We start from the raw sequence: 24440 nt of genomic DNA, 5'->3' as shown, positions 1-24440 counted from the left end.
GAAAGAGAGTTAATGAGTCTGGTCTAATACCTTTAACTTTATTTCTGTCATTTTTTCTCCTTTTCTCTAGATTCAGAGGACCAGGATGTGGCAATGAAGTCATTTGCAGCTCTAGAAGCTGCTACACCAATCCAGCCTATACTGGTGGCTCAAAAAGAGAACCTGATGTATCCCAGAGGTCTCCTGCCTCTGCCCTCTAAGAAGCCCTGTATGCAGAGCCCTCCCTCTCCTTTGGGCCTGATTGAAGCACCTGAGCATGCTGCTAATAGTGCTTCTGTGAATGCCATCTCTCTTACATCTGGTGTTGCAAAAGGCCTGAACACATGGTCACTGCCCAATGAGTGTGAGAAAGCTCCATTTGCCATAATGGAGCCTGCAGGCATGTCAGCTCTGAATGGGGAGTGCCTCATGCAGCCAAGCCGGACTTGCTTGGGCTGCTTCATGGAATCCAAGGATGCAGTAGATCCTGAGCCAGGGATCAGTCTAAAAGTCAGTGATCTAAATAGGGATTATGAAACTTGTGCAGTCTCTGATATAGGGATTCAGTGTATCAATGCTGGAGAAAACATGAAATACGGAGAGCAGCTGCTCTCAGACCAGCTCCTAGGCTTCCCACTGCACAAATCAAGGGCAGGAGATAGACGAGAAGCCGAGAAACCTGACATTGACTTGGAGGACCCAGCTCAGAAAAGTTATTATGAGGCATTACTATTAGATAAGTGCAATACGGAAGAGGCTTTGCTGGCAAATTCCAATCAGGATTGGGGTTACTTTGAGACTTTTATTAGTGAGAGTAAGATTGAACTGCTTGACCTCTGTTCCAAGAATGAGCTGTCTGTCAACCTGTTCTCTGAAGAAGATGTGGATAACTACATGTTCGATGATGATGAGTCAACACTGGGCAGTGATGTCTGCTCCCTGAAAATTCGATATGAATCCTTCCAGGACAACGTTCGAGACAAAACCACCCTTTTGATGCAGGAGGATGCCCAATTCAACTTTTTTCCCAGTGTCTTCACTACCTGCCCCAAGCGGGAGTCTAAGAGTGGGGCCCTGAAGCAGAGCAGTGATCTTTCCCAATTCAAGGTCCCTGATGTGAGCATTATCTGGGGGGAGGAAGATAAAACCTTGGACAAGAAGAAAGGCAAAGAAGAAGGCCAGGAAGACAAAGGTGTAGAGAAAAAAGATGCAAAGGATAATGGAGAAAAATCTGCCTTAAATAAACCATGCAGTGGACCTGAAGTAGGGCAATTTAAGAATCCAAAGCAAGGCCATCTTGCCAATTCCTTGGAGGCATCAGGGAATTTTAGTGATGACAGTTCCTTCATTGAGGTCTCTTATGATGCCATGGGGGAGATCAAGGACTGTAGCCGCTATATGGCTCGGGACACTAATTCTGGCAGCTCCTCCTCCCAGCAGAATTATGGGCTGCGAGCCAAGAGAAAAGTCAGGTATAGTGAAGATTATCTGTATGATGTTGACTCACTAGAGGGTGAAAAAGTAAATGAGAGGAAGGAATGGCTGCCAGGTGGTTGTAAAGAGGAAGATGATGATGAATGGTGTCCCAAAAAGAGAAGAAAAGTAACTCGTAAGGAGCCCCCTGTTATTATCAAATATATCATCATCAATCGTTTTAAAGGTGAGAAGAACATGCTGGTGAAGTTGGGTAGGGTGGATGCCAGTGAGACAACAGTGAATTTGAGTGAGTCGCAGCTCAACAAATATGCCAAGCTGGCCCCCTTGAAGGGCTTCTGGCAAAAGAAGAAAAAGCAGAGAAACAGCAATTCAGACTCCAACAAAACACCCTTATGCCAAAAGCAAAGCTTTGAACCAGGTAGCTTTGAGGTGTCATTCCTGCCACCTGCTCGCAAACGAAAATCTAAACTTGGCAACAGGCACAGGATTCAAAGAATCCCATCCATGGAAACTTCAGCAAATGGTAAGCAGGTTTCATTCTGCAATGATGAGAGGCAAGCTAGTAGTCGTAAAGAAGATGGAGGCCTGAAAGGTACACTGAAGTCAGCACCTCTGGCTGCCCCCGGCCGTGCAAATGGATCACATTTAAATGACATCACAGGCCCTGACTCAGTGAAAGTCAAAGCCCAAGATGCACAATTTAAGGGGCCAGAGAGGAAAGTGCTCAACAAAATCAAATTTAAAAGTGAAGCCAGGTTAAAATCCAAGAAAATCAAAGCTGGGCAAGAAAGCAAGCCAGTTGTTCAAATGACCCCTCTTTTGGGAGACCAATCTTCCAAAGCTAATTCAAAGAATGAAGCTATTCCTGGGACCTCAAATGGTTCACATCTATCTGAATTTCATGAGACAAAGGTTGCTAAGAATTCTACTTTCCTACCAACCACCTGCTCTTCTGAAATGCCTCTATCATCTGATCCTGTTGCCAACAATATACCTGTTATCCCTGGAGGGTATTTGCAGACATTGTTAGATGCTTCTGACTTGTCAAATAATACTGGCATTTCATACTTCACTCAGCATTCTCCAGAGCAAAATGAAGTCAGCCTCACTCAAACAGAAAAATCATTTGTACCTCTCCAGCCTGCCCAGGACTGTGTGCTTTCCTCGCCTTCTGAGTCTGAGCTGCTTCAATCATCCCAAAACTTCAAAATGGAATCAAGCAACTATGGAAATGTGTGGCCCAACAAACCTACTTCTGGCTCCCAGGAATTCATGGCTGCAGTCTCAAGGGAGATAGCTCCAAACCAATCATGTGAATTTGGAGTCTCCCAAGTAGTTTCCATGGAAAATAACCTCACAGCTACAACATACAATCCAATCTGCCTCAACAGTGGTGGCAGTAGTTGCAACAAGGTCCTGTATGCCTCTGTGCAAGACACCCAGCTCTCATCTGATGACTCTTATCAATTATGTCACTTTAATAATGGAGAGATCTGCTTTCCTTTCCAGCAGGGTCCAGTGAATATGGATGATGGGCGGCTCTTTAGCTTTGATTCCATGGCCCCACTCTCTGTCAACTCAAGCAATTATTGCTCCTTAAGCTTGAAGTCTTGTGAAAAGGATGGTGATGATGATATCACTGATGACTTCCTGGCCCACTGCAGCCCCAAGCTGGTGATCCAGCAGAGCATTGATGAAATAGCACCACTAAAGGAGTCCACTGACCTCCTGGATATCTCCAACTTCACTCCTGACAAATTCCGCCACTCTTCCCTCTCAGAGATGTCCCCACCTGACACCCCCAGTCTTTCCCCTCAGATTACCAGATGTGAGAATATCAAGACACTAGGAACACTAAAGGGGTTCCAAGAGGGTGCCCCAGGAATACTGGGCAATATGGAAAAAATCAAATGGGACTGCAGTACCCTTTCACGGCAGGTCCAAGTGGATGATGGATTTACTTTAAATAACCATCAGTTTCAGTTCCATATGTTCAATGATGAGGATTCTGTCAACCTGCTCCAAAAAGCCCCTTGCTTATCAGCGTTTAATGATCCATCTGGTCAAATGAGTACCGACAACAAGGTGTCAAAATCAAGAAAGAAAAGCTCACCCAACAAGAGTGGGGCTATGAACCAAAGCTCTTCTCAGAAAAACAACAGGAAAAAAACCCCCAAAGCCAACAACAAAGGGATTGAAAAACCACCTGGCAAAACCTCCCGCCAGGTCCCTAAGTCAACAAAGAAAGGGAAATTCATGGCTGCAGTCAATGGAGAGAAAATGCAAATTGGCATCGGTCGTGGAGGAGGCCAAATCAACAGCATATCCTCCACAGGGAAGACTTTGGCTGAATGTATCCAACATAGTGGCCCTGTGGCCTCTATGAAGATGCCAAGTCAGAAGGGACTTTCTGGAGATTGGTCTTTGGGAAAGGAGAGCAGCCCAGGCTGGAGTGACATGAGCATGGGCACCAACACCAACAACCTTCTGGATGATGATCAACGGGAATTTCAGGAGCCTTCTTATATCTTGTCCAACATTGCCTCTGGTATGGCAGATGTGCAGAGATTCATGATGGCCTCCATGGAGCCCCTTTGCGAACCCATGGAGCACCATGGAGACCCCAATATATTCTACTCCCCTGAATCCAATAGTCTAAAATTAAAAACCCTCAAAATATTGGCTGGGACACCACAGGAATCTAAGAAAAAGGCCAACAGTGGCTCTCCAGGAGCCACTAAGAATCACAGGTCCATCAAGGGTGTGAGTAAAAGCAATGGGAAAGCAGCGATAGGTGATCCTGGTCGTGCAAGCATGCCTGGTTATAACGAGGACTCTCGCTCTGCCTTCTTTGATAAAAAGTATAATAACCTGAGCACTTTAGGCAATAATGGACCGACACACAAAAAGTTATATCGTCACAAAACCAGCTCCAAGGCCCTGAGAGATGAGAAGTGTAAGGGAAAGCGTATGGAGCGAGAACAGGTCCACAAGGATGAGGCTGGGACAGCTTCTTTTGAAAAACTGAGGTAATACTGCACCAAAATGGCTGAGATGATGCACCCTTAGCTTTCCTACTCTGCTAAGCCCGCAGTCCCTCATTTTTTTCCCTCTTGAAAGCAGTTTGCATGAAAGAAACTGTCCCATTCCCTTCTTTTTCAAATTAAAACAAAAAGAAAAAAAGTGCATGAAAATCCCTATACCTCTAAGCCACACAAAAGATTGGGCAATTTTGTAGTGGCTTGACTAGGGATAAATTCTGACAAGGCTACTTTTTCTGCTAGTCAGCATTAGTTTTTACTTACTGAGAAAATACAACTAAAATATGCTCTTGAATGACTTGGGGAAGGGAAGGGCTTTGCAGTGAGAAAATTTTTGAATAACAGAATTTAAAAGTTATATAGACAAAAATGCCAAGATCATTTAAGCAAAAAGAGCATAATTTGGAAAACAAAATCTCATCATATGGCAATTAGGAGTGCTTTCTAGTGGCCCCTGCTATTTGTATCTTTTTCTGCATCGTACGGCATCTAGTATGATGTAAACACATTTAGGTTGTATGATCCCTTTGTGGGACATACACTAAAGCTAACTAAGATGGCATAAATTGTTTGGTTTTTCTGCAGGGATTCCGACTACAATCTCCTAAAAGCAGAAACAGCATTTTGGGTTTTACCTGTGTTTGAAGAAGAGACTCCCATTTTCCAGAAAGACATTTGATGTTTGTGTTTTATTTCTTTCAAAATATGCCTTGTGGTATGTATGTTGACATGTAAGTGCTTAAAGAAAAGAATTTTAAAGTGTGGGAATAAGTCTTTGGAAGCAAACTTTAATCTGATGTTCTATGTAAAAGACTTTAGAAGTCATACAGTTGCACAAAGTAGTTTATGCACTGTTTACCCAAGGGGAAAGGAAGTAAAACATTGTGCCAAACTACAAAAAAGTGACTGTATTGTATATATTTTTACTTCTATATCAACATTTGGTTGTGAGTATTTGGGGAGCTTGTCCCTGTTAATTTACTAGAAACATTCCAGTGATTCTTGCTATTAACCACCCCCACTTATGTGGATAGCACCTGTAGATCACAGTGGAAAAATATGTTGTGTTACACAATTTACCAAAACTTAAAGGATACTGTTTGAAATGTGCCAAATTTCCTTACCTCATCTCACAGATTCACCCCACAGTTTAAAGCTCATTAATTAAGTTTTAAAAAATATATATATAAGCATACATACATTATTTTAAAAATTTAATTTCTACTGTCCTGTGTGGAAACATGAACCATTAAACAAGGCACAATAAAGGTTTGTTTGTTCCATTGTATAAGGGTTAAAGTGTTGGAAAAGTCTGGAAGTCACAACAGCTAAGTCCATCAGGGACCCAAGTATATGCATTTACAGAAACTTTTACGAGGAAACAAAACAGCTGCTTTAAAGTTTGTTTTCTAAAAGCAAAATCTGTAGCTGAAAATTATTTAAAGTGCAAAGTTATATTGCTGATACTTTATATCTCAGTTTTATATATTTTATAATAGTCTGGGATAAATTATAAAATAGCTATAAAATTAACACTAAGATAAATGAAGTACATAGATTGCTTTTATTTAAGTAGTTTCCTAAATGTTTTATTCCAGTTTTGTCAAAAGTGCACTCATATCATGGCTTTAGTGTTAAGTGTTTAATCTTGCAATGCCAATGTCATTTAAAGAAAATGTTAAGGCATCTCAGTTTGACACCTATGAATCACATTCGATAAGCTGAACAATTTGTGATAACAACTAATTGGGGCCATATATACTTAGTCTGAGGATAACTAGTATTTGATGCCACACACTAAACTTAATTCCCAATCTTTAATATAAATTTTTGAAATCACATTTTTTAATTCAAGCCCTTTCCCTTTTTAAAAAATTTCACAGCTTCAGCATCCCTCGCGACTAGCTTTTTCTTCCCCTTTGTTCACCACTTGACTTCTAACATTTGATCTATTTTCCTTGCACAGTTGAAGGCCTGTGTGTCTGATGACTGATGCATTATGGCACAGATGAGATAATGGATGTGAAAGCGCTTTGTAGATCGTAAAGTGCTATACAGATATAGGGGATTCATATTATTAATATTGTTGGTTGTTGTTGTTGTTACTCTTACTATTCTTACTAATATTGTTACTAACCTATTAACTTGTGAATATATAGGCTGCGGGTGGGAGGGTGGAGAATAAGTGGGTGGGGGAAAAGGGAATTTTAAAAAAAGGGAAGATGTTTCAAAAGGAAAAATTTAAGCAAAATATGAACCTACCTAGTCATTGCCACCTAAATATATTCACAAACAGAGAAGCAACATTTGAAAGTAGTCAGAGAGAAATGGAAGGAAGCCTGTCATATATATAAGTATACACACTTCCCAGTCCATGATTCCTTTTACCAGCCAGCTCTACTACTTACTGCTAGGTAGTAAAATGAACAAGCCTGTGTTCTTGATGGTGTGATTGTGTATGTCTGTGGGAACAAGTGAGTGAAGAGCATTTCATGAGGCTGCTTCAGGCCTATTCCTAGGCTTTGTGTGTGTTGAGTCCTGGAAAATTACTTAATGGAAAGGCACCGGGTGCAATATGTCTCCTGCTCTACAGCAGCCATCCAAAAGGGAAAATAATCAAACTGGAACATTTTCTTCTATTTCTCCACTCTGATAGCTAGCTGTTTTTACTAAATGCTATGGCTGGTTCCTAGGAACTGGTCTTTGTTTTGTTTTCGTTTTTATTTTTCTGTTTTGCAGCTGAATTTAGTTTGGAATAACCAGCTCTGCCTGTACTGTGATCCCCAAGACTCCAGATCTCAAAGTCACCTGTTAGCTTACAGGAATGGAGTGCTCTCTATGTAATCAAAAGGTGGCAGTCAAATAAGGAATAAAGAAAATGTTCCATGAGTACAATGTGTTTTATAAAAATAAATATGGGAGCAGTTGTCCCAGTTTTTCTCAGTATCAGTTCACCTTTGGAGAACGGGGTGAGGTGGGGTAGAAGGACAGCCTGAAACCGTTGGAAATAAACAATTTCCTTGTCAGAACTTGCTATCATGAGTCCTTTGGAATGGATACTCTTTCATTTGCTCCTATGGAGCCCATTAGGAGCCAATTCTAGGACATGGTTCATCCCTTTCTCCAAAGAGAATTGCCATTTTAAAGTACCTTTTTTCTTGGCCTACAGTGCATTATATGTTTTTAAGATTAAATTAGTGATTTGTAACCGATCATTTTGTACCAAAATGTAACAGGAAGCTGAGTTTGAGAAATGAGCAACAGGATAAGGCAGAAGATGACTATTCTCTTAATTGCACTTAATATCCCTCTCAGTACATTATGTTCTGAGTTCTTCAGTTTTTAGGGCTTTGTTGGTCCTGTCTCTGCTCTCACAATTCATTTTCTTCCTGTAACAACATAGTAGGCCTGACTTTTTGTAGATCCCTTATTCAACCAGCTGCCTTAGTGGAGTGAGGACCAGTGATAGAAAAGTAGTGTTTTGCCCTATCGTTGATATCTCAAGTCAGCTATATGGAATTTTCCTTGGTCTGAAATCCCTGATTGCCACTCCCTTCTAACCTGTTCTCTCTGAGAAGCTGCTTCCTATGAATTCCTCCCCAACAGAATCCCATTTAATCTTACTTTCCTGGGAATGGTATTCTCCCGTATTCTCCTTACTTAATTTCAATTCTTGATCTTAGAATTTTTCTTCTTTTATAATCTTATATTCCACCTCCCCAAAGTGTCAGACTATAAGAACCTTAGCCAGGGTACTTTCTTCCAGAAGTTCAGGTGGAAACCTTCTCACTCTTAATTACTTTTAATTGCCTTGGCTTCTTTCAAATCTAATTTTAAACATGCACACACACATACACACACATGCACACACACATGCAGAATTATATTGCATGACTAAGGAAAATTGGAAACTCCTTTTCCTTGAAGATCTATAAGAATAGATCTGATCCCTTTCTGCCCTGGTTAGTTGCTGGACTATGTGGAGCAGGGTGCTGAAACAGTGGCCTTGACCAAGGTTCTTCGAGACTTTGGGCGTTATGTTTGGTCTGTGATAACTGGCTTGAACCAGTGGCCTCTCCAGTATCTCATATACCAGCTTCTTCACATGCTGCTTCCTCCCTGCTTTCTCTTCTGACTTGTTACTTTGTGCAATTATGTGTTAAGGCCTTACCTTTTCCTAAATGTTTTCAAACCTCCAGCACTACCTTGACCATCACTTCTTTAGCCATCTCCCTGAAGTCCTTGGTGCTAGGTGGGCTTTGTGACAACTTTCACCTTCTCTGACCTTTTTTCTTGCTGGGAAGCATCTGTATGTGTGCAGGCGGGATGGGGGGGGGTAAGTGTGTATAAAAGAGAGAGAAGCATAAAGGATGCTCACAAGCTGTAAACAACTCTGGCTAGCATCCTTTGTCCTGTTATGTGAGGTTCTGCAGTTGTAGTGAATTTCCATTTTAGTGAGTTCTAATTAGCATCTACTGCCTAAAGGAGAAAAACCATATCCAAGGACCTCTTAACCAAGCTTGCTCTTACCAAGCTGAACCAGTCTAATGCAGATCTGCCACATCTTCAATTTACAGATGCTCTCAGAACAGTTCCAAGAATTACAGAGAGCTAAGTTTCTGCGCTGAAGAGAATGGAGCACTAGCTAGTACTAACTATTGCTAGAACTAGAAGTATTTGTTTTCCCCTGTATTATTGAGAAATTATCTAATTTAAGGAGTTTTTGTTTTCATTTAGAGATTTTTTAAGTGACTAACCATCACTACAGGAGTATGTCCTTTTTACATTTTCTAATCATAAAATTCACTAAGCCCATCATTATGTTTGGAAGATTTAGTACCAAAATCAAATATTTTTAGTAACAAATAGGGATCTTGTCAACACAGTGTAGGCCTGGGATTTTGTAAAGGTTTCTCAAGGACCCAAATAAGAGAGAAAAGATTTTAGGTGGACTGTTTAACTTGGGAAACACTGTCATCAGCTTGAGAGTCCTCAGCCAGCATGGTATTATTTTGATGGCAGTACTCAGGCTACCCTTTAAGGCACATTTTTCACTCAGAGCATTAAACAGTAGCTACAGTCATGAAGCAGAGCTCCTATTGCAGCTACATGATACTTGAGATGTACTCTTGGTTTCAGAATAATAACTAAGAGGTAAAACATTGGAGAAGGACAATGTAAAACAGAGTTAGTACAAAGTTTAAGGTGTGAATGAGGCTTTAAAATTGGTATCTGAGTAAATAGATGCTAAAGAAACACTCATCAACATGAGATGGAAAGGATGCATCTAGTAGAAAGACATCCCCTTCAAAGAGAAGAAAAGAGATATTTAAATCATTTTGCCTCTTTGAGAGATGTCTAGTTTTATAACACAAAAGAAAAGGCTTAGAATGAAAACTAGAAGAGGCCTTTTGTTTTTGACTCCCAGTGAAGGAGGGTAGAAAGCTTGAGATGCTCTACTGGGATACCTGTAGCACTGACTAGAGTTTGCTGCCTACAGAGTTTTGAATGTACTAGTCCTTAATTTAATTTTCATAAAACTGAATGCACCTCTTTAGTAAGTTACTGATTTATGGTGCTAAATAAAATGATTATCCCCATTTTTTTCTCCTTTCCCAAGCCCCTTAAGCATTTAAGAAAATTTAAAATAAAAGTGTTAGAGGTCCTTTTTATGAATGTAACCTAAGTTTCTGTTTGACATATGACACTGCAACTTTAAAATGTTAGGAAATTATTTGCCTTTTTCTTTTAGAGTTAAGCTTTATAAATAATCTGTAGAGTCAATTGAATAAAGCTTAAGGATCACTCTTAAGACGCCTACAAAATCTTGTATATTTTTAAGTGTGCCAATTTGTAACATATTTTGTAAGTGTATATTTTTCTTAGAAAAGTGCTGTGAAGTGTCTGTATGTGAGAATTTTCCTTTTTCTGCACCACTAGGTGCTAATAAAAGGATATTTACTTCAAAGTTTCTGGTTTTAGAAACCACAATACAAAGAAAAAATACACTTTTGTTGGGAATTTTGTAACACAAAACATGTTGTGGAAGAGTGTAGTGATCTTGTGCAAAAGAAAATGAACATTTGTGAGCTTCTTGCTGTTTTATAGATTTTCTTGTAAATTATTCTTGTAACACCTCTGGTTTTGTTGTTCTTGTTGCAAAGGTTTTAAATATTTGTGATTGAGTGTATGGTGAAACTGTCATAATGTTACCTAGCTGAGTTTTGTTATTGTTTATGGAATAAATAAAAAAGAAAAGTTTAAAATACTGCTTTAGAATCATATGTAACAGAAACCAGCCATTTCTAATTAAATTCTATGTCCCAAATAAAAAGTTCTTCATTGTCTAGAGCAGTGTTTCTCAAACTATCTGTGGTGAGGGATCAATTTTTTCCTCCAATCCATCACAAACTAATACTATTATAAAACACAATAAGAATGAATGTTTTTTAAAGTGAAATTTTAAAAGATATGCAAAATAAAAGCTCTCATGTACTCAATTCAACATGTACAATTACATTTGAAAACAAACATAACATAGGGAAAAAGAAAAGAATAGCAAAAACTTAGTACCCTGTTTAAGACAAGTCCACTGATCAATGTCAAATTGCCGTAGAAGGTTCTAACCAAGCTTTGAGTAACACTTCGAGTAGGAACATCAGCATTACCATCATCTGGGAACTCATTAGGAATGTTGAATCCCAGGCCCTACAACAATTCTACTGAATCAGAATGTGAATTTTAACAAGATTCCTAGGTGATTTGCGTGCATGTTAACATTTGAGAACCACTGGGCTAGAGTTTTGTGCAGAGGATTTTTGCTGCCCCTCAAAAATTTGGGGATCATTTTCTAGTGTGTCCAGTCTTCAAAGGACTTAGAACAAATGATGTCCTTGTTTTGTGATCCAGACGGATTCTGCAGACATGCAGTCCTCTCAAAGTGTCAAAGCTGTTTATTGAAAAGTAATAAATTTTAATTTGCCTGTTATCCAAAAGATGTCAGATTTTCCATAATATCCTTTAATGGGACTTTCTCAAGTTCTAGCCTCACTGTGCTCAGTATTTTAATGTTGGCTATGTCTAGGCAAACTGGACTTTGCTTCCAAGTACCCAGTCCATGTGAGCCACCCATGAGAACCTAGAGTCCTGGCTAACCACAAGAGGGTCATTGTGGCACACAAAAGCCAACAGCCACTTCTTTGGTTTTAAATATCATTACTCAAAGAAATTGAAAAGGGACTTCCCTGGCGGCACAGTGGTTGAGAATCCACTTGCTAATGCAGGGGACACGGGTTTGATCCCTGGTCTGGGAAGATCCCACATGCCACGGAGCAACTAAGCCAATGTGCCACAACTACTAAGCCTGCACTCTAGAGACCGAGGGCCACAACTACTGAGCCCGTGTGTCACAACTACTGAGCCTGCATGCTGCAACTACTGAAGCTCGCGTGCTTAGAGCCTGTGCTCCGCAACAAGAGAAGCCACTGCAATGAGAAGCCTGCACCCCGCAACAAAGAGTAGCCCCCACTCGCCACAACTAGAGAAAGCCCTCACGCAGCAACAGACCCAACACAACCAAAAATAAATAAAAATATATATTTAAAAAAAAGAAATTAAAAAATGTGTATGAGAAAGTGGCCCCCTATTCTCACTTGATGATCTCATTCACTTCCACCACTCCAACTACCACCTAGATTGCCACAAACCTCTCCTGAGTTCCTGTGCTATATTTCCAGTTATAGGCTGGTTATCTCCACTTGGACATTCTGCAAGTTCTTCAGACCTATCTATTCAAGATCATTTCAAAGTCCCTTTATCCTCTGAGTGTGTTCTAGCTCAGTGAATGATGCTGCCATTCATCCAATTAGTGACCCAAGCCAGAGAGCAAAGTTCACCAGCAATTCCTTTCTCTTCTATCCTCACATCCAATTGGCCACTCTCAATTCTCCTGCCTTTCTATGCCCCCCTCCCATTGACACTGCCTTAATTCAAGCTTTCATGGTGTTTCCCTGGACTATTGCAACATTGTCCTAATTCAGTGATTTCCAGACTTAGATTTCACACCTGGGAAATTTTTAAATATGGAAAAAGAAATGGAGAAAGGAGTCTCTATAGTCACCAACTTTTTATTTTGCTAAGTAAAGACATTTTAAAAAATAAAACTTTTCATTATCATTTCACAGAAGATCATTTTAACACCAAAAGGCAATCAGACAATCCTTTATTTAAAATGCACTATATTGTCTTTTTCTCTTCGCCAGGGACTATGAAAGACTGAAAGCAACCTCTGAAGCCATTACTTTCAAGAGTAAAAAGAGATTTGGAGTTGCTGGATTAAAGAAGTGGGGGATGATAGAGAATGAGGGGCAGAGCAGTTAAAGCCCCCAGAATTGGACCCCTCTAATGTTATGAGGTTTTGTTTTTCCCAATTTCTATGAGTTCCCTGTGTGATGGATATCACAAATGTATATTCTTCACTCTGTTCAGGATTCAGAGGTGTATTCTAGAGAACGTGGCCCTAGAGAAAGGTTCCTCTTGAACTAAATTAATGGCATGGTTGGAGTGGATAAGTGGTTCCATTCTTTTCCCAGTGGTTTCACATTCCTTCTTTTCCCTCTTGGCCAAAGTTGAGATAGTACCAGAGCTTAAGGGGAAGATGGTAAGTCCTTTGTCTAAAGACATTTGATCTGCCTTGGAGTTGAGCTTTAAATGGACTTAATTTGGGAAAGAAGTGATTATCACACTGCTTTAATACAGTATTCTATTTAAAATAATTGGAGTTGTAGTTATTAAATTTTTAAGGCCACATACCACTTTAAGAATCTAATGAAATCAATGGGTCTTTGCCCCCTGAAAATGAGCATGCTCAAAAGTTTTCATAGAATTTCAGAAGATTCACAGGTTAGGAACTTCTGTATTAGGGACATGAATTCTCCAAAACATCTTCCTCACATCATAATGGAGTTTTAGTCTATCTCCTCCTCTCCACTGACCCAAGATAATAACTATCATTTATTTATTGTCTACTATGTGCAAGGCACTTTACATGAATTATCATTTCTCACAACAATTCTGCAAGGGAGGCATTTGCTCTATTTTACATTTAAGAAAATTGGGACCCAGAGAGGTGAAGTAAACTTCTTCAAGGTCACACAATGAATAGCCTTCAAAGACTTTTCACCAGAGCTGACAAAGCCCTCTGTGCTTGTCCCATCCAAGCCCATGTCTCTAACTCAAGACACTTATTTCCAGCATAAACTATATTGCCTATACCACTTCAGAAATATGATTATAAATATTAATACTGACATTAACAATTATTCAATAAATATTTGACTCTGTGTCAGATATTGTACTAGATGATAAGAAAACAAAAAATTTAAATACAGTTGACTCTTGAACAACATGGGTTTGAACTGTGCAGGTCCATTTATATGTGGATTTTTTTTCAGTAGGAGATACTACAGTACTATAGGATCGGAGGTTGGTTGAGTCCGCAGATGCAGAACCGCGAATACGGAGGGCCCACTGTAAAGTTACATATGGAGTTTCAGCTGGGAGGGGGGTCGGTGCCTCAACCCTTGTGTCAACTGTATAAAGCACATACCTTGCCTTCTAGGGGCTCGCAGATGAAGCAGAAAGGTACAATTTAATAATTTAAAAAGAAAAACACCCACTGGTCAGTTTAAGTTTAATAATCACACATAAAGTAACTACAGGTATACCTCAGAGATATTGCAGACTCAGTTCCAGACCACTGCAATAAAGCAAATATCGCACTAAAACAAGTCACAAGAATTTTCTGCCTTCCCAGTGCATATAAAAGTTATGTTTAACTATACTGCCATCTATTAAGTGTGTAATAGCATTATGTCTACAAAAACACAATGTACATACCTTAATTTAAAAATGCTAACCATCATAGGAGTAACATCAATAATCAATGATCACAGATCACCATAACAAATATGATAATGAAAAAGTTTGAAATATTGCAAGAATTACCAAAATGTGACACAGAGACACAAAGTGAACAAATGCTGTTGGAAAAATGGTGCCGATAGACTTGCTCAACGCAGGGTTGCCACAAACCTTCAATTTGTAAAAAATGCAGTATCTTCAAAGTGCGATAAAGCGAAGCTCAATAAAACGAGGTATGCCTATAATGATTTGCTGTCCTTAAGTACCCGAGAAGAAAAAAGTCTTCCATGCATTGTTATGGAGGGACTAATGTCACAAAATGCCACTCCCAGTAATCAGTATCTCACCTTCCACCCTACCCCCTATTTTGGAATCGGAGTTGAGAATGAGCCGAGATCCACCACTTACTAGCTGCTAAATTCGTGACAAATTATTTTGATATCTCTGTATCCCAGAGTCTCTGCCAAAAAAAAAAAAAAAAAAAGGAAAAAACTAGTATAACAATACTATCACTGGGACTTCCCTGGTGGCGCAGTGGTGAAGAATCCACCTGCCAATGCAGGGGACACGGGTTCGAGCCCTGGTCCAGGAAGATCCCACATGCCGCGGAGCAACTAAGCCCGTGTGCCACAACTACTGATCCTGCACTCTAGGGCCCGTGAGCCACAACTACTGAAGCCCGAGCACCTAGATCTTGTGCTCCGCAACAAGAGAAGCCACCGCAATGAGAAGCCCGAGCACTGCAACGAAGAGTAGCCCCCGCTTGCCGCAACTAGAGAAAGCCGACGTGCAGAAACGAAGACCCAACGTAACCAAAAATTAATTATTTATTTATTTTTAAAAAGACTATCACTCCCATAGACTTATCATGGATTAAAGATCACACCTGTGAAGTCTTGGGACCAAGTGGGCAGTCAGATAATACTTAACATCTGCTATTTTTTAACAGATGTGTACAGGTATTTTCTTAAAGGTTCTTAATTTTGATGCCTTAGAAATCACTCCAGCATCTTACCCCCAAGTATTTGTCTTTTTATTAGGCTAAAAACTAAGTAAATTAGTAAAATCCTGTCTCAAAAAGCCTTTGATCTTTTTTGGAGAAAGATGCCATTTTTAAAAATGAAATTAAAAGAGTCATTATATTAAACATAATAATATGTTTTATAAATGCATGTGTGTAATAGTTCTATTAGAGTTAATTTATTATCAGTAGCAGAATGAAGTAGTTAAAAGTTATAAATTATTAATCAAGATACCTGGGTTATATTCCTGGTTTTGCCACTAAATTGGTTGTAAGAAAAACAAGTCACTTCCCTTCTGGGCCTCAGTTTCCCCATCTGGAAAATGAGGAGGTTGGGCTAGATGGCTTAGCATTTAAGAGCATGGAGTGTGAAGTAGACTGCCTGGGATTGAATTCAATCGTCTCATCTTGTTAACAATAAGACTTACCTCAATTTCTCCATCAGTAAAATGGGAATAATTATGGTGCCTATCTCACAGGATTTGGGGAATAATTAAATGAGATAATGCATATAAAGCATTTAAAATAGTGGCTGGTATATATATATAAGATACTCAATAAACATTAGATATTATTATATTGCAGGGCCCTTCCTTTTAATTTAAAACCCATTATCTGGGCTGCTGTGGCAAAATTAGAAATTACTGAAGCAACTATGGACACTTGTTCATTAATGAATTAATTAATTTAACAAATTATTTTTGAGCACCTACTGTGTGCCAGGAACTATGCTAGGTACTGAGGATGCCAATGGTGAGCAAAATGGGACTTTGACTTTCTCCTCATAAAACTTAACATTAGTTTAAAAATCGCTTTGATTATGAACATATGATTTAAAACTGATAAGAGCTCTGAAGGAAAGGAACATAGTTTCATGAGAACCACTGACAAAGAAACCTGACCTGATACTGAGGCTTGCACCCTAAGAATGAGTAGGATTGACCTAGGTGAAGAGCAATATGGAGGTGAGAGTGGGGTATTTCCCAGAAACACCACATACAAAGGTCCTTTGGCAGAGAGAAGCCTGCAGTACTTAAGGAACTAGAAGATGGCCAGTGTGGTTGGAAAGGAGTAGAGATGAGGTCAGAGAGCAATGCTTCATGTGTTCCAATTTGGTCACATTTTAAAGGAATTTTAATTATGCAAATTTGAGAGTACAATACAAAATATTGAGAGTTGGACTGTGCAATTTTTGAAATAGTTCAAATTTAAAAATCATCAGCAAGACCATAATTAGTTTCAAAATGGGCAGGTATGTGAGATAATCTGTTATACTACTGCCACATTTTGATATTATTTTAGCCATTAAATAAAAATACCTTCCATCATTTGTCAGAATTATACCAACTTTGAATTAACAAGCCTTTCATGAACACACACACATAAAATGCAGATAGACCTCACTTTGTCTTTGGTTTTTCTTTTTTAATTCCACATATTTGATAACACAGAATATTTGTCTTTCTCTGTCTGACTTATTTCACTTAGCATAATACCCTCTAGGTCCACCTACATTGTTGTAAATGGCAGATTTTCATTCTTCTTTATGGCTGAGCAATATTCCATTGTGTGAGATATATATATATATATATATATATATATATATATATATAAAATCTTTATCCATTCATCTGTTGGTGAATGCTTTGGTTGCTTCCATATCCTGGCTACTGTAAATAACACTGCTATGAACATTGGGGTGCACGTATATTTTCAAATTAGCATTTTCATTTTCTTTGAATATATACCCAGAAGTGGAATTGGTAAATCAAATGGTCATTCTATTTTTAGATTTTGAGGAACCACATTTGTTATTTGTGGACTTTTTGGTGATAGCCATTCCAACAGGTTGTGTTTAGGTTTCGGTCAGTTAGTAGTATAGTGATTCCGGCTGCTAGTACAGGTAATGATAACAGAAGTAATACTGCTGTGATTAATACTGATCATACAAATAATGGTGTTTGATATTGGGATATAGCGGGTGGTTTTATATTGATAATAGTGGTAATAAAATTACCACTATAGCTCATTGTGGTTTGGATTTGCATTTCTCTGATGATTAGAGATGTTGAGCATCTTTTCATATGGCTGTTGGCCATCTGTATATCTTCTTTGGAAAAATGTCTGTTCAGGTCTTCTGCCCATTTTTTAAATGGGTTGTTTGGTTTTTTTGATATTGAGTTGTATGAGCTGTTTATATATGTTGGATATAAACCCCTTTTAGGTCATATAATTTGCAAATATTTTCTCCCATTCAGTAGATTGTCTTTTTGTTTTGTCAATAGTTTCCTTTGTTGTGGAAAAGCTTTTTAAGTTTAATTAAGTCCCATTTGTTTATTTTTGCTTCCATTTCCTTTGCTTTAGGAGACAGATCAAAAAAATATTGCTATGATTTATGTCAGAGAGTGTTCCACCTGTTTTCTTCTAGGATTTTTATGGTTTCAGGTCTTACATTTAGATCTTTAATCCGTTTTTAGTTTATTTTTGTATGTGGTGTGAGAAAATGTTCTAATTTCATTCTTTCACATGTAGCTATCCAGTTTTCCCACTACCATGTACTGAAGAGACTGTCTTTTCTCCATTGTATATTCTTGCATACTTTGTCATAGATTAATTGACCATAAGCACGTGGGTTGATTTCTGGGCTCTCAAATCTGTTCCATTGATCTATGTGTCTGTTTTTGTGCCAGTACCATGTTGTTTTGATCACTGTAGCTTTGTAGTATAATCTGAAATCTGGGAGCATAATATTTCCAGCTTAGTTCTTTTTTTTCCTCAAGATTGCTTTGGCAATTTGGTTTTTTTTTTGTGGTTCCATATGAAGTTTATGATTATTTGTTCTAGTTCTGTGAAAAATGTCATGGGTATTTTGATGGGGATTGCATTACATCTGTAGATTACCTTGGGTAGTATGGACATTTTAACAATATTAATTATTCCAATCCAAGAGCAAGGGATATCTTTCTATTCCTTTGTATCAGCTTTAATTTCCTTCATCAATATTTTATAGTTTTGAGAGTATAAGTCTTTCACTTCCTTGGTTAAGTTTATTCTAGTTATTTTACTCTTTTTGATGCGATTATAAATGGGATTGTTTTCTTCCTTTCTCCTTCTGATAGTTCATTATTAGTGTATAGAAAAGCAACAGATTTCTGTATATTAATTGTATTCTGCAACTTTACTGAATTCATCTATTCATTCTAATAGTTTTTTGGTGGAGTCTTTGGGGTTTTCTATATATAGTAATTGTGTCATCTGCAAATGGTGACAGTTTTTCTTCTTTTCCAATTTGGATACCTTTTATTTCTGTTATTTGTCTGGTTTCTTTCTGCTTAAGAGCTCATTCCACAACTTATCTCTTTCTGCATGCATTTAACAATAAACAGAAAGGAGAAACCAGGCTGCACCTTCCACGTTTTGCTTGGAAATCTCCTCAGCTAAATATCCAAGTTCACTACTTACAAGTTTACTTTCCATCCAATGTCAGAACAAGTTTTCTGCCACTTTATAACAACGATCACCTTTCCTTCAGTGTCCAATAACTTGTTCATTATTTCCTTCTAAGTCCTCACCAGAAGCACCTTTAATGTTCGTATTTCTACCAACTGTCTCTTCAATGCAATCTAGGTTGTGTTTTAAAACCAAGCACCTCAAGATTCTTCCAGCCTCTATTACCCAATTTCAAAGCCATTTCTACATATTTATTTTTTTTACAGCAGCACCTCACTTCCCAGTACCAAAATCAGTATCAATTTCCTAAGGCTATTATAACAAAGTACTACAAACTGTGTGGCTTGGAAAAAACAGAAATTATTATCTCACAATTCTGGAGGCTAGAAGTCCAAAATCAAGTTGTTGGCAGGGACTTGCTCCTTCTGAAACCTGTAGGGGAGAATCCTTCCTTTCCTCTACCTAGCTATTGGTGGTTTGTTGACAATCTTTGGCAGTATTTGGCTTGTAGCCGTGGTGCTTCAGTCCCTGCTGCCATCATCATGTGGAGTTCTCCCTGTGTGTGTCTCTGTCTCTGTGTCTCTTCTCTTCTTATAAGGACACCAGTCAGATTGGAATAAGTGTCCAGCCTACTCTGGTTTGACCCCATCTCAATGACCCTATTTCTGAATAGAGTCACATACTGAGGAGCTAAGGGTTAGTATTTTAACATATCTTTTGAAGAAACACAATTCAGCACAAACCATACATGATGATTGAAACAAAAAATTACAAATCCATCTGACACTCAATAATATTTTAAAGTGAGGAGGGTCCAAGGACCTAAGTGGAAGTAGGATTTCTGCACCACAAATGAGGTGGTAAAACCCTGATATCAGCAAACTGTAATAAGTCATAAATGTATATTGTAATACCCAGAGCAATCACTAAGAAGGCTATAGAAAGTAATACACCCCAAAGAACTATAAATAAATAAAGATAGAATTGTAAAAATTGGTCAAGTAACTCACAGGAAGGCAATAAGAGAGAGACAGAAGAACAAGAAACAGTGGAAATGAACAGAAAATAAACAATAAAATGATAGACTTAAGCATTAACAAATCAACAATCATCTTAAATTTAAATGTTCTAAACACACCACTCAAAAGGCAAAGATTGGACAAGTAAATTTTTTAAAAAAGCAAAAACACAACCCAACTATGTACTGGCTACAAGAAACTCACTTCAAATTTAATGATATAGATTAAGTTAGAAGAAAAAGATGGAGAGAGATATACCATGTAAACATTAATCTTTAAAAAGAGCAGAAGTGCCTACATAATGTCAGATAAAGTAAACTTCAGAGAAAAGACTATTACTAGATACAAATAAAACCTTTACATATAATAAAAAGATCAATCCACCAAGAAGATTTAATAATCCTAAACGTGTACACATCAAAAAAACTAAGCCCCAGGATTCACAAAGCAAAAATTTATAGAGGTAAGATGGGAAATAGACAAATCTACAATTGTAGTTAGGAACTTCCATATCTCACTCTCAGCAATTGATAGAACTATTTACTACACAGAAAATCAGTAGGGATATAGAAGTACCAATCAACACTATCAACCAACTTAATTAGCACATATAAAATACTCTACCCCAAAACAGCAGAATACACATTTTTTAAGTGCTTATGGAACGTTCATCAAGATAGACTATACCATAAAATAAACTTCAACAAATTTAAAAGAATTGAGGACTTCCCTGGTGGTCCAGTGGTTAAGACTCTGCCTTCCAATGCAGGGGACGTGGGTTCAATCCCTGGTTGAGGAACTAAGATCCCACATGCCACAGGGCAACTAAGCCTGTGTGCCACAACTACTGAGCCTGCACGCTCTAGAGCCCATGTGCCACAACTAGGGAGCCCGCCTACCACAACTACTGAGCCCACGTACTCTGGACCCTGTGCACTACAACTAGAGAGCCCCCACACCGCCACTACTGAGCCCGTGTGCTCCAGAGCCTGCACACTACAACTAGAGAGCCCACATGCTGCAACTACTGAGCCTGTGAGCTCTAGAGACCATGCACCACAACTAGAGAGAAGCCCACGCACTGCAACAAAGAGCCTGTGTGCCACAATGAAAGATCCTGCAGGCCACAACGAAGATCCCATGTGATGCAACTAAGACCCAACGCAGCCAAATAAATAAATAAATACTTTAAAAAATAAAAGAATTGAAATTCTACAGAGTGTGTTCTCTGATCACAATGGAATCAAACTAAGAGTCAGTAACAGAAAGACAAGAGGAAAATCATGAAATGTGGAAATTAAAGACACTTCTAAATAATTCATGGGTCAAAAAGGAAGTCTTGAAAGGAAAAAAAAGAGCTAAATGCAAATGAAAATACAAAATACCAAAATATCTGGGATGTCAGTTAAAGTGCTAAGGGGGAAATTTATAGCACTAAATGCTTAAATTAGAAAACAGGAAAGGTCTTAGAACAATAATCTAATTCCTAACTCAAGAAACTAGAAAAAGAAGAGCAAAACAAACCCAAACAAAGTAAGAAGGAAGGAAATAATAAAGAGCAGAAATCAACAAAATTGAAAACCAGAAGCAAAATCTAGGTCTTTGAAAAGATCAAAAAAACTGTGAATCTACGCTATCAAAAAATGAAAGTTTAACAAATAAATAAAAATAATAAAGAAATTATTTTTAAACAGTAAAAAAAAAGCATGAACTATTATTGGAAACATAAATGATACTCAAATGTCACCTTTCCTAATCATCTTATTTAAAATTACCCTTCCACAATTACATCCGTCAGGGTTCTCCAGAGAAACAGAATATACATATATATATATATATATATATATATATATACACACACACACACACACACACACACACACACACACACACACCACACACATATACAGATACATACATACATACATATACATATATATACATATATACATACATATATATATATGATTTATTTTAAGGAACTGGCATATGTGATTGTGGGGCCTGGCATGTCTGAAATCTGTAGCAGGCCGGTAGGCTGTAAACTCAAGAAGAGTTGATGTTGAAGTCTTGAGTTGGAAATCTAGGGCAAACCAGCAGGGTGGAAATTTGTCAGAATGTGACACCTCAGCCTTGAGGCAGAATTTCTTCCTCCAGGAAATCTCAGTTTTCACTCTTACATCCTGCAACTAATTGATGAAGCTCACCCATGTTATCAAAGGTAATCTTTACTTCAAGTCAACTGATTGCATATTTTAACTACATCTACAATACACCATCACAGCAACACCTCGATAAGTGTTTGATTAAATAACTGGATACCATAAACTAGCCAAGTTGATACATAAAATGAACCATCACTGTCCCCCTCTTGTCCAATTGGTATCCATACACATATCTCCAAATAAAGACAATAACAAAGTCATTTTACAACTGAAAAATGTGCTAACTTTTTCACCATAAGAGAATGCGAAGTCTTTGAGTCACTCTTCTCCTTGATATCCTGTAACATGAATGCTACCATGTAAAGTTAATTGTTATTAATGCATCTTATGTTCCATGAGGGGATAACAGAGGGGGGAAAGGGTATTTGGCATAAATATACACACAAACATATTCATAACAAAATAAGGAATATATACTCATAACACTTATAGCCCTCATTTCTGCAACTGTTCACATGGTCATAGCTGGTATTCATAACTACCTCCTTCCGCTACCTATTCCTTATTCCCTTTGTCCTTAGCAAGGACCTCAGCTGATTGTGGTTCTTTGCCTGATAGAATGACTCAAACCTTCAGTCCTGAAAGGTCTGAGACATTAGTAGTCCCGCCGAATTGAGTTATTATAGTTTTACATTGATTTTTAGTCACAAGGATGGTAGTACCAAGAGATGCCCTAAGGGATCTACTGTATTCCATACATGCTCTTCCTTACCTCCATTTTGTAGTAGAGCTCAATTTCTCCTTAGTAATCAGGATCAATCACTTTAGCCAGTAAAGTATCTCCCTTCATTGACTGGTGATTCAGAGGCATGAGGAGCCCAAAGTGGCAAAGTGACAGTCTTAACTACAAGTTCTGTGGAGTCATTGTTGTATCTCCTGGCGGAAGCATTCCAGCCTTTGGAACTAAGACCTGTAGATCAGCAGAACATGTTGCACAGACAGCACAAATTTTGCTAGTGGATAACTACTGTAATAGTAGTAGTGCCACTCCCGTTTCCACCCCTTGATTCCTGGACCCATGAATTTTGGCTATGGGAGGAATAGTACCATGTATTGGATGCTGATTTAGGGTACATACAAATTCCTGGAGAACATGCCCCAGGCTTGCAAAGTATTGCCTCCCAGATGGTGCTGTAATTGAGTCTTCATAAGGCCATTCCATGGTTCTATCAACTCAGCTGCTTCAGGATGATGAGGAACATGGTAAGACTAGTTAATTCCATGAGTATGGCCCCACTGCCACATTTCAAGTACTATGAAATGAGTTCCATGATCAGAAGCAATGCTCTTTGGAACACATTGTAGTGAATAAGGCATTCTGTAAGTCGACAGATGGTAGTTTTGGCAGAAACACTGTGTGGTGGGAAGACAAATCCATATCCAATGTGTTTGTTCCAGTAAGAATAAAGGGCTGTCCCCTCTATGATGGAGGTGGTCAACTGTAATCAACCTGCCACCAAATAACTGGCTTGATCACTTCTGGAAATGGTGTCATATCAGAGACTCAGTGATGGTTTCTGCTGCTGACAGATTGAGCACTCAGCAGTGGGTGTAGCAGTGGGTCCTCCTTGGTGAGTGGAAGTCGATGTTTCTGAGCCCATGCATAAATTCCATCCCTATCACCATGGCCACTTTGTTCATGAGCCCCTTGAGCAATGACAGGAGTGGCTGAGGAAAGTGGCTGACTGCTATCCACAGAACAGGTCATCTTAGCCACTTGATTATAAAAATCCTCCTCTGCTGAGGTCGCTCTTTGGTGAGCATTCACATCGGACACAAATATCTTCAGTTTTTTGTGGGAGGTTTTGCCCATTCAAAGAGGCCTACCCGCATATGTCTTCCCCGGACCTCTTTGTCACGAATTTTCCAATCATGTTCCTTCCAAGTCTCTGCTCACCCATCTAAACCATTGGCTACAGTCTATGAATTGGTATATGCACACTCACACCTCTAGCCATTTCTCTTTCAAAGTAAAAATAACAAACATGTTTACTGCTCAAAGTTCTGTCCAGTGGAAAGATTCCCCTTCATCACTGTCCTTCAGGGATGCCCCACAAAGAGGTTGTAGTAAAACTGTCCACTTTTTTTTTTTAATTTATTTATTTATTTATTTATTTTTGGCTGCGTTGGGTCCTCGTCTCTGCGCGAGGGCCTTCTAGTTGCGGCGAGCGGGGGCCACTCCTCATCGCGGTGCGCGGGCCTCTCACTACCGCGGCCTCTCTTGTTGTGGAGCACAGGCTCCAGACGCGCAGGCTCAGTAGTTGTGGCTCACGGGCCCTGCCGCTCCGCGGCATGTGGGATCCTCCCAGACCAGGGCTCGAACCCGTGTCCCCTGCATTGGCAGGCA

The 24440-nt window shown here is 38.8% G+C and overlaps 1 protein-coding gene across 1 annotated transcript in view; it reads left to right on the top strand.

Moving 5' to 3' along the window:
- NEXMIF (neurite extension and migration factor) overlaps positions 1–24440 on the top strand; it is a 66968-nt gene that overhangs the window by 14465 nt on the left and 28063 nt on the right. The window contains exons 3-4 of the mRNA XM_082377006.1: positions 71–4445; positions 5043–24154. Coding sequence (XP_082233132.1) covers positions 71–4445; positions 5043–5136 — 4469 coding nt within the window. The 3' untranslated portion in view covers positions 5137–24154. The remainder of the gene's footprint in view (positions 1–70; positions 4446–5042; positions 24155–24440) is intronic.

This window comes from Balaenoptera borealis (genome assembly GCF_965194805.1).
Source record: "Balaenoptera borealis genome assembly, chromosome: X".
Lineage (NCBI taxonomy): Eukaryota > Metazoa > Chordata > Mammalia > Artiodactyla > Balaenopteridae > Balaenoptera > Balaenoptera borealis.
This window is presented reverse-complemented; position numbering and strand designations above follow the sequence as displayed.